Source organism: Lynx canadensis, chromosome X (assembly GCF_007474595.2).
Source record: "Lynx canadensis isolate LIC74 chromosome X, mLynCan4.pri.v2, whole genome shotgun sequence".
Lineage (NCBI taxonomy): Eukaryota > Metazoa > Chordata > Mammalia > Carnivora > Felidae > Lynx > Lynx canadensis.
In genome coordinates this window covers 42269114-42283484 of record NC_044321.2, presented here as the reverse complement: position 1 = coordinate 42283484, position 14371 = coordinate 42269114, and the positions used below count along the sequence as shown (strand labels likewise).

The following is a 14371-nucleotide window of genomic DNA, read 5'->3' as shown; positions in this document are numbered from 1 at the left end:
GCTGGAAAGGGGCAGGAGGCCGGTTTTTGGTGAGTAGTGCTGACCTTGGAGGATGGTTGCCTACCCATCTCCCCTGCCCCTGGCCTGGCCGGCCTTCCTTCCACAGAATGCCATCCGCCACAACCTGAGCCTACACAAATGCTTTGTGCGGGTGGAGAGTGAGAAGGGGGCCGTGTGGACCGTGGATGAATTCGAGTTCCGCAAGAAGAGGAGCCAGAGGCCCAGCAGGTGTTCCAACCCCACACCTGGCCCCTAATCTCAAGACCAAGGAAAGGAGGAAGGAAGGACAGGGGCCGAAACGGGGGACGGGGTGGGGGTGGTGGAAGTGGCCTGGGGCAGGGGTGGCAGGCCCCAGATGTGCCCACAGGGACCAAGAAGTGAGGGGTGCGCAGTCTTGCCTGCCAGGGACCCTGATCCTCAGCTGACTACCCTCCTAGATCATATGCTCTGCACCAAGGCTGCTCACAGAGGCCTGGCTTCCTACAAGCTCTTTAGCCAAACCGAGCCTTTGCAACCAACCACACATATGGCCTGCCTCAGTCACTCTCCCAGATGACCCTGGGGGCTCAAAAAGACACACAGGCAGTCACAGTCCTGTCCCTCGGATGCAATACAAGTACCAAAACACAAAGAGCCTGCCACAGCACACCCAGGCAACCTCAAATCTGCAATCACGCAGACGATCGCACCTGAGCACAGTCCTGTCAGCCCACATACCCCAAAGCACACACCCACAACCATCCTCCAGGCCCACAGGTACAGGGCCACACGGGGTGTCCCCAAGCAGCCTTGGTAGCTTCAGGATCTCAGGACCCAAAGAACCACACAGACACATACCAGTCACACACATCCTCCGGCAGCTCCCAACAAATCCTCTTGGTCACACAGCCCATCAGAACACACCTGTGCTCTCACGTGTGCGCACACCCACACAGCGCCACAGTGGATTTCCTGAGTCCCACATGGGCTTTCACAGCCACACACACACTGAATCACCAAATATACCCCATGCCTCTCCTGTCACCCACCCCACCTCCCCCGTTCTGTGCCTTACGTCCCCATCCATGCCTCAGCTTAGACTGCAGTCAGAGCCCCTCATTTATTCAGGATCCAAGGCCCTAACCCCAATAAACTGTAGCCAAATTCCCACACTCTGGATGATCACCCCAGATAAGGGTTGGGGTCAGGTGGGCAGGGGTCTGGAGCTAAGGCCATAGCAGGAGGAATTGCACAGCCAACAGAGGGAATGGCTAGGGCAAGCGCTTGGCCATGGCCCCCAACATCCCAAATCCCTGCCTAAGGCCAGGAGGAGACCTATGCTGGGGGCTCCTCAGGCCTCACGGACCCGCCCCAGGAGGCCAGCGTTCTCCTGGCGAAGGGCTCGGTAGTCCTCGCGGATCTTCTCCAGGTTGCTGAGGGTCTTCTTTCCCATCTCCGTCTCGATCTAAGGCAACGCGAATCGCATCCCTTCAGTGGGCCGGGCCCCCTTTCCAGCTCCTGTTTGCCACCCTGCCTCCATGGAGGCCACTCAAGGCCCCTCCCGTGCTCCCCCCACCCTCCTCCAACAATAGCCTGCTGTGTCCCACCGACAGGCCTCTGCACGTGTCATCTGTTCACCTAAAGCATCATTTGCTATATGGCAGGATTAGCCACCGCACACTCAAGCTGAAGCCCTGGGAGGCAGGTGTGAAGACCTCTGGGGTGGAAACTGGGGCTCAGAGAAGGCCACTGGCCTATGCCAGCTTACACACACACAGCTACTAAGGGGCATGGCTGAGAGTCCAGCCACAGGCTGTGTCTGGTCCCACAGCCTCTCGTGATGTTAACCAAGCTGCTGTCCACTGGCCTGTCTTGGTTTCCCCTCCTACCCCAAGCCTCACCTGCTCCTCAAGGTCTCGAACCTCCCGCATGATTGTGCCTGTGTCCTCGATGGTCTGGATGAGCTGGCTGCAGTTCTGGGGATGGCAGGAGCAGAAGGCTTGCACCCCAACCATGCCCCACCCCAGGCAGCCCCAGGCACGCTTCTCCACTCACCTCATGCAAAGCAGCTAGATACTTGTATGCCTTCCGAACGGCATCATCCTTCTTGGCATCCTGACCGGACAGAAGGGATCAGTGGGCCTCCCCCACGCTCCCCACATCTACCACCTCCAGGACCCCACAAGGCCACCCTCTCCCACTCCCCTGACTTCATCCTCCATGGCACACAGCCAGGCCCAAGCAGCAGTGTACCTACAAGGCTCACACAGGGCCTAGGCCCAAGCCAACCTATGAGCAGACAGGCAGGCAGTAGCCTAGCACCGCCCCCCACCCCTCCACCTGGCCCAGCCTGTCCCACACCTTGAAAACAAGCTCATCAGTCACTGCAAATGTCCGGTCCAGCTTCCCAGACAAGGAGTTGATTTCCTTCTGAAGTTCCTTTGTGTCCGATAAGATCTGGTGGAGAACAGTGTAGCCAATAAGCCCATGTCTGGCACAGACTAGCCGGCCAGCTGAGGGCATTTGTGAGCATGCTCTCACATCCAGACAGGGTGTGAGTCACTGCATCGGGTGTGGCTGGAGTGGACTGGGTAGGACCGCTCTGTGTTGGGGTATGGCTACACAGCTCTGCCTTTCGGAGGGAGTGGGGTGTCCATGTGGCCATGCTACACACATCTGCCCCTTGGGCGTGCCTGCCCGTGTGCCCCAACCTTCCACAGCCATGATGGTGCACCTTAGTGATCTCTTCCTTCTGCTTTCGGATGTTGCCCACAATCTCCAAGATGCGCTGGGTATAGGCCAGCCGGGACACGTCTCGAGGCAGGGTCTCCAGCTCTGATACCTAGGTGGGGACACAGCAGACATTCCCCTGGGACCCCCACCCCCACCCACTCCGAACCACCCAGGGCTCCCCATGCAGGCCTTACCAGCTGCTTATAGACCTCCTCCTTCCTGCGGGCCTCTTCGGCAGCTGCCCGTACACTCTGGTGCAGTTCCTGGATCTCTGCCAGCCGCCGAGAAGATTCCAGCTGCCAGGACCCCATGGGCAGAGGGACAGTGAGCAGAGCACAGGGATGGCCCCCTAGGGAGGGACTGAACCTGCCCCCCACATACAGCCCAGGACCCCACAACCTACCTCTCTGCAGTCCTGGAGCTTTCGGAGGTGGCGGTACTCAGCCAGGAGAGGGACCCGGTGCTTTTCCCACTGACCCGCCAAGTGGATCACCCGCTGGGCACTACTCTCTACCACGAGCTAGGTGGGGGTGGTGGTAGGGGATACCCGTCACACAGGCTGGACCCTTCCGACTCCAACCCTCCCACCCAGCCATGGCACCAGCCCCACCTGCAGCTTGGCGAGGTTGGCAGCACCGTCAGGCAGCAGCTCCACAGCCCGGCTCTTCAAGCGCAGGGCCTGCTCACGCTCCGCCGTGCTCAGCTCGCTCTGCCGACACTCGGTCTCCACCTGGCACCCGTGACCCCCACTGCCGTCATTGCAGGAGCCCAGCCACACACCACATCCCCCACTGAGCCTGGAAAGCCCTAGCCTAGCCTGAGCCCCCACAGATGACAACACATCCCTCTACCCTCTATTGGCCCCCTGGCCCGTCCTGATTGCCACAGAAACCTACAAGCGGTGAGAGACACCCATAGTCCCCTCTGACCCCTCGACGTCCACAATGACCCCCAGGAACCCTGACAAGGCCCACCAGCCCCTGCCCACACAGATCCGTCATGCCCACACAGATGCCCACAGATGCTTGCACCCCTCCTGATTCTCATAGACACACACATGGCCTGACTGATGCCCACAGGTGACCCAACCCCATAGGTCCAACCCCCCGACCCTACATCCCTCTCTCACCCCCACTGGTTTTCCTGAATCATCAAGAGCCCACAGGTCCCCAAGATCACCTGTGAACCCTTCTAACATCTGCAGACCCCTACAGACTCCTCTCAGCCCCTTCAAGTCCCTCTAGGCCCCACTGTGACCCACCCCCACCTCCCACCTGCACGAGGCTGATTCCCAGGGTCTTCATGTTGGCTTCAACCTCTTCAATGTTATGCTTCACTCCCTCCAGTTGTTCCCGAAGAGACTCCAGCTCCTGCTCTTGAGCTGCCCGTGTGTCCTGGGAGGCACAGGCCAATTGGATGGGGGTGTCGGGCCCAGCAGGCAGGCAAGGGCCCAGAACCCCCGCCACTGCTCCGCTTACCTGTTCAGGCCGCTGGGAGGTGGCCGGCACATCAGACACCTGGGCTGCCTGGGCCTCAGGCTCCTGGGGGAGTGAGAAGGGAGTATCCTGACTGTTGAGGAAAGGCCCTGCCCCTCCCAACCCAGCCTTAGCACCCCCTCCAAGTGCCCTCCCTGCACCATCCTCATGTCCACTCAACCACCGACAGCTGTCAGACTGAGTGTATAAGGACCCAGGCACTCTCTGAGACCACAGGCTGGAAGCATTTGCTCATAAAGAAACCTCCCTGACCCTGACAGCTCCCACCCACCTGCCCATGAGAAGGATCAGCACCCTTCTGGGTAAAGGACAGAAGATATCTCCAGAGGAGACTGTCTGGGGGAAGCTGGGGTTTGCACAAAGAGCACTCCAACACCCTTACATGGTCTCCTTCCCTCCACCCTCTCTCCACTGAAGCCCCTGAGAACCCAGGGGACCCCTCTGGGTATCCACCCCAGTGCGGAGAGGGCATGCCCAGTGGGAACACAGAAACCTGTGTGGACAAAGTGTGCTGTCTGTACACAGAGCAACCCTGTGAGCCTGCCTCGGCCCCGTCAGCACGCCGGTGTCCATTGAGACACACTCACGGGATGGAAGGTGAACTTCTCTGAGTGTGTGAAGCGGGAGCCCTTGGAAGCACCAGTCCTGGCTCCAGCACCCCAGGCCTGCAGCAGCTCCCCCAGGTCTCGGGCTTGTGGAGGGGCCCCTGGCCGGCCCCAGGTGTGGCGCAGATGCTCAGCCAGGTGCTTCTGTAGCCGCTGCCGCTGAGCCCGTGTGTCCTCCTGGAAACAGATGGCAGGGCAGACAGGAGGGCGTAGAGGCCCACTAGGCACCCAAGGTCCTGTCTCCTCCAGGGAGCTGCCTGACAAAGTGCTACCAACCAGTCATGGCCACCCAGTAGCCTCTCCCACCGAGGGGGCCCAGTCCCCCTCTCCTGACCCACCGGTCTGGGAGCTCCCCAAGGACAGGGTCTTCTCCTCACAGCCACACTTCTCTCCACACCAGAAGAGCAAATCAGTAGCTCCCAAATAAGAGAGGAACATTAAAGGCTATGTGGGGACAGAGCAGAGACAGAGAGCCAGAGGTGCTGGGCAGAGAAGCAGATAGACGCAGATTGGAATGGGGTGGGGGACAGAGGTAGTTTTGAGACAACTGAGGAAATCTGATTACAAACTCAGTGACAGTATTAAAAGATCATTGTTAATGTTACTCAGTGTGAAAAAGACCCAGTGGTTACTTTAAAAAGTGAATGCCCTTATGAGTTAAGAGATGTATACTGCAGTATTTAGAGTTGAAATGGCATGAATACTGGGATTTGCTTTAAAATAATACTGAAAGGGGGCACCTGGGTGGCTCAGTCAGTTAAGCAACTGACTCTTGATATCAGCTCAGATCGTGATCTCCTGGTCATGAGATCGAGCCTTGTGTCGGGCTCTGCACTGAGTGTGGAGCCTGCTTGGGATATATTCCCTCTCTCTCTCTCTCTCTCTGCCCTGCACCCATGCTCTCACTCACTCTCTCAAAATAAATAAACATTTTCTTAAAATAAAATAATAGTGAAAAAAAATCAGGGGAGAACAGATGAAGAAAGATTGGTGAGACGCTTATAATTGAAGGTGGATTACAGCTCCATAAGATTCATTAGAATATTCTATTTCTGTGTTCGAAAATCTCTGTAAGTTTCAAAAAGATGGACAGAAGTAAAGATGGAACAAGTGGCAGTGGGGGAGGCAGGGGGCAAACAGAACAGACAGTTACAGAGGTGAACAGACGGGAAGGGGAGAGACGCAGTACAGACATGAGGAGACAGACAGAAGGGTGGGAAGGAGGGGTGGCAAAGCCACCGAACAAGAAAGACAGTGACCAGAAAAGACAGTGAAGAGATCTAGGGACAGAAAAAAATGAGTATTGGTGACAGTGGCAGAGACAGAGAAAGAATGAGACACTCAGGGGTGGGAAAAAGGTAGTAGAAACAGGAAGGAAGGGGGCAAGTCCTGACCATTCTGGTTGTTGGGAGCCTACACGTGGTTCAGTCAAGCACTAGCCTGAGCTGGGGGGGCGGGGGGTACTATCAGCTCCTGTATCTCAGAATTGGAAACCAAGGCTCTGGGGAGGGATACTGACTTGTCCGAGGCCCACAGTCTTTCTGGCTCCAGTGTTCTCTCAGGGGAGGAGCCAGGGAGGTGCATGCATGCAGAGGGGGGATGATGAAGGACAAAGTGGGGAAAGGAGGGGGCAGAGGACCAAGGGAAGCTGAGACGGGAGCAGCAGGAAGCAGCCATGAGCAGGAGCCCTGGCAGTGGGGAGCCAAGCATCGGGCAGTACCTGGGTGGGATGGCGTGCTGCCCGGTGGACCCAGTCCTCATCCCCAGGGTGGTCCCGGCCCATGTGCTGGCAGAGCTGGATGGCATGGCATTCGAGGAGTGAGGCCACCCTCCCAGTGGGCTGGGGCACCTGGCTGGGGGCTGGTAGCAGCAGAGGACTCGCCTGGAACTCCCGGGACTCTGGAGGCAGGAACATAGTCAGCTAGCCCTCCTGCCTGGCCACCTGGCCATAGGGTCAGGCCCACCTCTACCCTTCTCTCCAGCCCCTCTCTGCAGCTTTACACTTACCTCCTCTGGAACTCAACTCAGACATGGCCAGCCTGGTAGTGTGGAAAGGCTTCTGGGAGGCAGAGCCCTGGTGGGAGAGCAGAATCAGAGCCTCCATGATGAACTGTGATAGGGGCACTGGTGGGAGGGGGGGTCAAAAACCTGAGCCCCCTGGGGTGGGGGGGCAAGCTAGGGATGAGCAACATCGATATGAGTTGGGGGGGATCCCACCTGGAGGTGCTGTAGCTTGGGAGTGCGAAGGAGGGGAGGGACCCAGGGCAGGGCCAGCTGGTCCCGGATTTGGCTCCCGATGGCCCGGAGAAGGATAGCTGAGTCACCTATGAAGAGTGGGGAAGGAGTATCAATCAGGTGACAGTGCCACAGCTCCAAAAATGCATATGCCAGGAAAGCAGCCGTGGCTCCCTGACCCCGTCCCAGAGATGCAGATCTGTCTAGCTGTGGTTCTCACACTTGGCCATTCAACACTTACTGAGCACCTACTATGGACCAGTCACTGTTCTAGACTCTTGGGATCCTTCAGTGAACAAGCTGATAAACATCCCTGCCCTCATGGAACCAGCATGCTGGTAGAGGAGAACATGACAAAGGTCAGGAGTACGATACAGAAAACTGTCGGATGGTGATCCAAGAGGAGGGTAAAGACTGCAGAGAGGAGCATGTCATTTTAAACAAGGCAGTCTGAGGAGGGCCTCCCCAAGGGGACATGTGAACAAAACCTCTAAAAGGTAAGGGGGTGAACCAGGAGGATATCCAGGGGAAGAATAATCTGGCAAATACAAAGGCCCTGATGCCTGGAGTGGCTGAGAAGCACCAAGGAGGCCCATGTGGTTGGCAGGGGGGGGGGCAAGGAGGGGGTGAGGCAGAGAGGACCCTCCCAGAACAAACTCCCCACCTGGGGCAGCCCAAGCCCAGACCCCCTTCCCCCTGCACCACCTCCCCTCCCCCAGCCCCAATCGTCCTCTCCTACCCAGCTCTCCCAAAGACACATCCCACACACACCCCCAACCTTTTTACCACGTCCACCTCTCTCGGCCCCTCTGCCACACTCTTCTTCACCCCACCACGCCCTGGGCACCCCATACCTGCAGGCTGATCTGCATCCTCAGAGGCATCGGAGGGCAGACGCTCAGCCAAGAAGAGAAGTAGATCCCGGAGATCAGGCTCACTGGGGTAGAGGAAGTTCTGATAGCCAAGCTCCAGCGGATAGCCCAGGTCCTGGGGGTTGGGGAGGTAGCCTCTATTAGGCAGCCAGAATCCTCCTGCCCTGGGAGCCCTGGGCCTAGACCACAAACGCTCCCACTCTCTCACCAACCACTACTCTCTGAACTTCCCCTTGGCTCCCCAAGGCTTCCAGACCTCTGGGGGAAGCCACAGAGTGATTATAGTCAATGCTACAGAGAGCAAGAAATAAGATTAAAGCTCTGGCCTAACTATGAGCCAAAATCCAGAGGCCATAAAAGAGAAAATGAATATTTCTGAATACATGAAAAGAAACAAAAGTTTTTAATGTTTATTTATTTGTTTTTGAGAGAGAAAGAGAGAGAGAGAGAGAGAGAGGGAAGGAAAGAGAGAGAACAAGAGCAGGGGAGGGGAAGAGAGAGAGAGGGTGAAAGAAAATCCCAAGAAGGCTCCTTGCTGCCAGTGCAGAGCCTGATGAGGAGCTTGAACTCATGAATCACAAGTTCATGACCTGAGCTGAAATCAAGAGTCAGACATTTAACCAACTGAACCACCCTCGTGTCCGAAACAAAAAATTTAAAGAATATAATTACAAAGTCAAACAGTGATGACAAGATGGAAAAAAAATATTTGGAGTTCCTATCACACACAAAGAATAAATCGACCTAGTATATTAAGAGTAAACAAGCAGGGGCCTGGGTGGTTCAGTGGGTTGAGCATCTGACTCTTGGTTTTGGCTCAGGTCATGATCCCCAGGTCATGGCATCGAGCCCCACATCGGGCTCTGCTTGGGATTCTCCCTCCCTTTCCCTCTGCCCCTCTCCCTGACTCATGCTTTCTCTCTATACATAAATCTCAAAAAAAGAAAACAAAAACCTGAAGCAATAAAAGACTGGTAATACAAGAGAAAAGTTGGCAAAAGATAGGAACAGGCAGTTCACAGAAAAAGAAATGAAAATGGCCCTTAAACATAGGCAAATATATCCAACCTTGCTTATAAGAAAGACACAAACTGAAAGCACATTGAGAGATCTCACACAAGCATCACCGACCCAGGACCACCTGATGTTCTCTTCTCCAGGTGCACGCTGGGAGGGAGCCCCCATTGCTCTGGCAGTGTTCCTGCCCAAAACCTGCATCTAATCATCAGAAAACACTCTGACCAACTCAAATCATAGGGCATTCCATCCAAAAGCTGGCTTAGACTCTTCAGAAACATTCCTCATCACAAAAGAAACAAAGAAACAAAAACAAGGGAGGACTGTAGGATGTGTCTGATTAGAGACGCAACAGTGAAATAAAATATGTGATCCTCGATTAGATTCTACAGGTTAAAAAAAAAAAACGCTACAAAGGATATTTTTGGGGACAACGGGGGATATTTGGCCACGTACTAGGTATTAGATACTGGTATTCTAATATATACTGTCAATACTAATATATACTATCAATATTACATTTCACGGGTGTGATCACAACATTGTGGTTATGCTGGCAAATATCCTTCTACTTAGGAGAGGCATGCTGAAAATTTTAGTGTCATGCTGTCTTCCACTTTCAAATGGCTCAGCAAAAAAAAGTGTGTGTGTGTGTGTGTGTGTGTGCGCGCGCGCGCGCATCTATATACAGAGACAAGAATGGAGCAAAATGTTAACACTATAGGAAACTAGGAGAAGGGTATACAAGGGTTATACAGGGGTTATCATTCCACTTTTGTTTTTCTTTAAATTTGAAAGTTTGTCAAAGTACAAAGCTAAGGAGAAAAACTATACTGAGATGCCATTCTTCACCTACTGAACAGGCAAAAATCGGTGGACAAGGCTGTGGAGAAACAGGTGCTCTCTCCTACACTGCTGTTGGGAAGACCAAAATTAAACAAAGCCCAGGGAGGGTAATTTGGCAAAGTCTAACAAAACAACACACTTGATTAATTTACAACGTAGCGCCAGTAACTCATAGAGACTTTCCTCAACACAACAGCCAAACTAACGAAAAAGCTGCTAAAGAAGAAATAAAAAGGGGCAGAGACCTGGAAAGTGAAGGGCTCTGAAAAAAAAACTTCACGTGGTTCAAAGATGACCTCAAGTCGACCCTCCTGACAGTTATAAGAGGGCCTTTTCTCCCCAGCTTCAAACCAGGAAGCAGGCTTTTGGTTTTGCTTTTTCCCTTCCAGACTCTGCAGAGTATATAGATGTGCTCTCTGGAGAAAAACCACCAGGAAACAGAGAATATGAAATGCCACGAAAAGGAAGGACAGGCTGTCTAATCATGTTAAATAAAATGCTCCGAGTGGATCACTTTCTGATACAGGTGTTTTAGACTATTTCAAAGAAATATGCTCTCGACTTGCTTCATGGTTTGTTATGTACCTTAGACAGTTATTAAGTTAGGTGGAAAGGACTTTTAGTATGAGTCATGAACCATTGCTTATAACCAGAAACTGGGCAATTAAAATCTCTTTAATACGAAAAGAAAGAAAGAAATGAAAAAGAAAGGGGAAAGAAGTATATTCACATTTGCTTATATCTGTATTAAAAAAAAAAGAAGAAGAACCAGAAAGACACACAAGAAACCAACAAAGTAACTCCCTTATAGCAGACAGGCAGGGTAATGGGGTGAACAGTCTGGAATGGGAGCCTCAGCCAGGTATCATGTTCCTTCTGTCATACCTTGGAGATCCCTTTTACCCCTTCAATAGCTAACCACCTTTTACTTGGTTAACACTTCTTTAAAAAAATTTTTTTAACGTTTATTTATTTTTGACAGACAGAGAGAGACAGAGAATGAGCAGGGGAGGGGCAGAGGGAGACACAGAATCCAAAGCAGGCTTCAGGCTCTAAGAGTCAGCACACAGCCTGACACAGGGCTCAAACCCACAAACCGTGAGATCATGACTCCAGCTGAAGTCGGACACTTAACCAACTGAGCCACCCAGGCGCCCCTTGGTTAACAATTCTTTATATCAAAATTTCCCTGTTCCAACTACTGCTGGGGTTTCTATCTCCAGACTGGACCCTGTCTAATAAAATGACCTACTCAAAACAATAATTTTTTAGGAATTTTTATTTTTATTTTAGAAATAATTTTCCAGGCTTTGGTATAAAAAGATCAGAGTTAAAATCCATCCACTGCTACTTACTGGCTATAAAGCCTTGGGCCAGTTATTTAACCACTTGGAAACTCAAGTTTCCTAGCTGTAAAATGGGGCTGATAGTACTTTCCCTATGTGTCTGTCTTAAGAGATCAAAGGCCCCATCGGGGTTCTGGGTGAGGACTGAGACACCGGCCCAGAAAGCCTTTTTCTCTGCCAGAGTTGCTGTTGGTCTGGAGCTGCATGGGCTCTGAAAGCAGACTTCCTGGATCCAAATCCAAGTTTTGCCTCTTCCCAACCTTGTGACCTCAGGCAAATCACTTAATTTCTTGGTGCTTTGCTTTCCTCATCTGAAAAAAGGGATATCAATGGTATCTACTTCTGAAAGTTGTCGCAAGAATTAAGTAAGTTAACATCATGTCACCACAGTGCCCAACACAGGGCATACACTCAGAAAACATCGTTATTACCTGCATGTGTGTGTATTAGGTCACAACATAAGGTCACAGTCAAAAGAGTGTGAAAACCACTGGCTTTTAAGCTACCTTACTTTGGGTTCTTTCCGACACCTGCAATCAAAGAGTTGTGACTGATATAGAAACTCATTCCAGGAGTCAGGTGTGTGAAGTGATAGACACCAAACTATGGAGGTGGCTGAGTGGCAGAAAGTGGTTCCAGGCATGGGGCACACGAAGAGGCAGACAGCCGAACATGGAAGCATCCAGCTGGGTTAGAAGAGACCTTTTCTGCCTACTGCAGGCAAACGGAGGTTCTGGGGCCAATCGAGGGTCCCTCTTGGCCACACTCTCTGTCCCACGCTAGAGAGAGTGTAAGCGCAGGTAAGCCAACACCAGATCCAGTGAGAGGCCACACAAACAGAAGAGAGGAACAGAGAAACGGGGGAAGCCAGATCCCCAACTCCTCCTCAACATCACTGTGTACTGTCCTTGGTCTAAGAGAACAGAACTTCTCCCTTAAAAAGTGTCATCCTCGAGAAAACAGCTCCAGGCCAGGGGATAGATTGCCGGGCTTAAGAGGGCACCAAGGGCCCAAGAGAGAAGAACCTGAGAACCCCCAAGAGCAAAGTGAACCTGAGATCTAAGGGAAGGGCAGAGCCCCACAGCCTACTGTTAAGAGATAGACACTACGTAAGCAAGGTACAAACTCAAGAAACTTGACCACCCTGTCCCCAGAGGCTAAATGGAAATTTTCACCCTACCACCATATACTAGGTCTGTTTGGCCATGTTTACATTCATTAAAAGCCATAGGTTGCTGGGATGCAAGCAGCCAGATCAGGTCTATCTAAGAAGAGTAAAACCACTTGCACAAAGCTTATTATATCCAGCTTTTTACATATCAGCTCATTTTTAATGCTCATAGCAACCCTATGTGGTGGGTACAATTCTTACGTCCATTTTGCAAGTGAGGAAACTGAAGCCCAAAGATATTAAGAGACTAACCCAAAGTCGCAGAGCCAGCAAGCTAGGAGAAATGACATTACTCAGAGCCTCTTGGTGCTAAGCATCACAAACTAGATCAACTCATTTAATGCCCATAAGGACTCTACTTTTATCATCTCAGTTTCACAAATAAGGAAACTGAAGCCCAGAAGGGTTACGGTAAAACAGTTCACAAGCGGTATAGTGAGGGTCTGAGCAACTTGGACGGTTTGACCATAGACCCAACATCCTTAACCACTAATGAACACTAAGCCACCAGAGGAGGTGTCAGAGAGGAAAGGCAAGAGTTTCAAAGGAACTTAGTAACTTTGTGAAGGAGGAAGGAAGAGGCTGTGTGTATTGGGAGGAGGGCACTCACCATGCAGGCCTGAGCCAGGCTCATGGCCAGGCGGAACCGGGCGGACATGGCCAGAGGCAGCAGGGGACTGAGGCCAGAGCCCACAGCAGGATTGATCACACGCAGACAACGGACCACAGCTTCTACAACCAACTCAGTGGTGAAGGCTCGCAGGGTCTGCACATCTGGAGGAACTGCCCTGAAAAAGAAGGGAGCAGGCTCGGTGTAGGAAGTAGCCAGGAAACGGGGATCATGCTGGGCCCTGCTGCCTTCTGGAAGCATTAGTATCAGGTGGGAGTAGGGAGGATGGCCACATTTCAAACAGGTCCTAGGTGTTGGTGACTGCGACTTCCACTTAGAAAACTAAGAACTGAGGAAGTCCTTAGGTCCTAATGGTGGACGGAAGGGATCTGAATTCAAAAAAATCTCAAATTTCCTTATGATTAAAAGTCTTAAATTTCTGGGGTCTGGGAAGGGCAAGGGACCCAGGCGGCATGCTCTCTGGGTTTCTGGATTCCCAGGTATCATGTTCCCTGCATGTCAGGGGCCCCTAGATATTGAGCTCCTGGAGTTTTGAGACTAGATATTGGGAGGCCCGGGTTTTCAGGACTTCCAAACGTCAGGGTCCCTAGATGTCAAGATCCCTGGATAATAAGACCTTCTAGTTTCAAGCAATCCAGACATAAGGCTCCCTAGATATTGGCACCCTGGGGTTTTAGGGGCCTCGAATACAGAAGTCCTTGTGCGTCAGGGTCACTAAGTGTTGAGATCGCCAGATTTTAGGATCTGGGGATTTAAAAAGCCCAGGTGTTGGGGAACAGGGTTTGAAGGTTCCCAAGTATCCAGGCCCAGGGTTTTTGAGTGTCAGGGTCCTGGGTGTTTAAATTCCCTCGTACTCAAAATACAGGTGGCTTAGATTTTCCCAGTATCAGGGTCCCAAGGTATTGATGTCAAGATCCACAGATTTCAGGGTACTGGGTCTTGAGGTTCCAAGGTTTTAAGGTCTCGAGATGTCTGGATCCTGGAGTTTAGTGTTTACCAAGTGTCGGGGTCAAAGGGTTTGGGAAGCCCCTGATGTCACAGTGCCTGCGTGTGTGTCGTGTGTGTGTGTGTGTGTGCGCGCGCGCGCCCACGCGCGCGCACGTATGTGTCTGTGAAAGGGACCAGGGGTGTCTTAGGGTCCTGGAAGTTGGAACCCTGGATATCAACGTCCAGGGTTTTAAGGTTCCCGGGTGACTGGGTACAGAGTTTTGTAGCCCCGGATGTGGGTATTTAGGGGTGGGCGGGGGCTGTGTCCTTACGTGCCGGCCTGGCGAAGGGAATGGATGAGGATTCGGTCCGCCTCCTCCATGATGGAGCCGTGTTCGAGTCTGAGGCCGGGTCCAGGGCCGGGTCCGAGCAAGAGAGGCGCGGCTGTAGAAACCCCGCTCGGCACTCGCGGTCCAAGGAGTGTCACAGGCTGCGCGGGGACAGACGGGAAGT

General features: G+C 52.6%; 2 protein-coding genes across 5 annotated transcripts in view; one reads left to right on the top strand and one right to left on the bottom strand.

Annotated features, from left to right (window-relative positions):
• Positions 1-1147, top strand: part of FOXP3 (forkhead box P3) — a 19048-nt gene extending 17901 nt beyond the window's left edge. For all 4 annotated transcript variants that reach the window (XM_030305008.1, XM_030305006.1, XM_030305005.1 and 1 more), the window contains one exon: positions 107-1147. In XM_030305008.1, coding sequence (XP_030160868.1) covers positions 107-256 — 150 coding nt within the window. In that variant the 3' untranslated portion in view covers positions 257-1147. The remainder of the gene's footprint in view (positions 1-106) is intronic.
• On the bottom strand, positions 1086-14371 carry CCDC22 (coiled-coil domain containing 22). The gene is made up of 17 exons (XM_030305002.1): positions 14191-14371; positions 12911-13088; positions 7903-8035; positions 7031-7137; positions 6821-6887; positions 6534-6712; positions 4796-4990; positions 4191-4253; positions 3987-4106; positions 3323-3442; positions 3116-3232; positions 2907-3008; positions 2714-2821; positions 2341-2436; positions 2035-2094; positions 1881-1955; positions 1086-1444 (listed from the first exon to the last, which is right to left on the bottom strand). The coding sequence occupies exons 1-17, from the start codon at positions 14238-14240 to the stop codon at positions 1331-1333; spliced, it is 1884 nt and encodes a 627-aa protein (XP_030160862.1). The 5' UTR covers positions 14241-14371; the 3' UTR covers positions 1086-1330.

Excerpts from the sequence above, each read along its gene's own strand:
- CCDC22 (XM_030305002.1), bottom strand. The coding sequence starts at position 14,240 with ATGGAGGAGGCGGACCGAATCCTCATCCATTCCCTTCGCCAGGCCGGC. Across the intron at positions 1,956-2,034 it reads ATCTAGCTGCTTTGCATGAG|AACTGCAGCCAGCTCATCCA; the intron begins GTGAGTGGAGAA and ends TGCCATCCCCAG. Across the intron at positions 1,445-1,880 it reads TTCGAGACCTTGAGGAGCAG|ATCGAGACGGAGATGGGAAA; the intron begins GTGAGGCTTGGG and ends GCGTTGCCTTAG.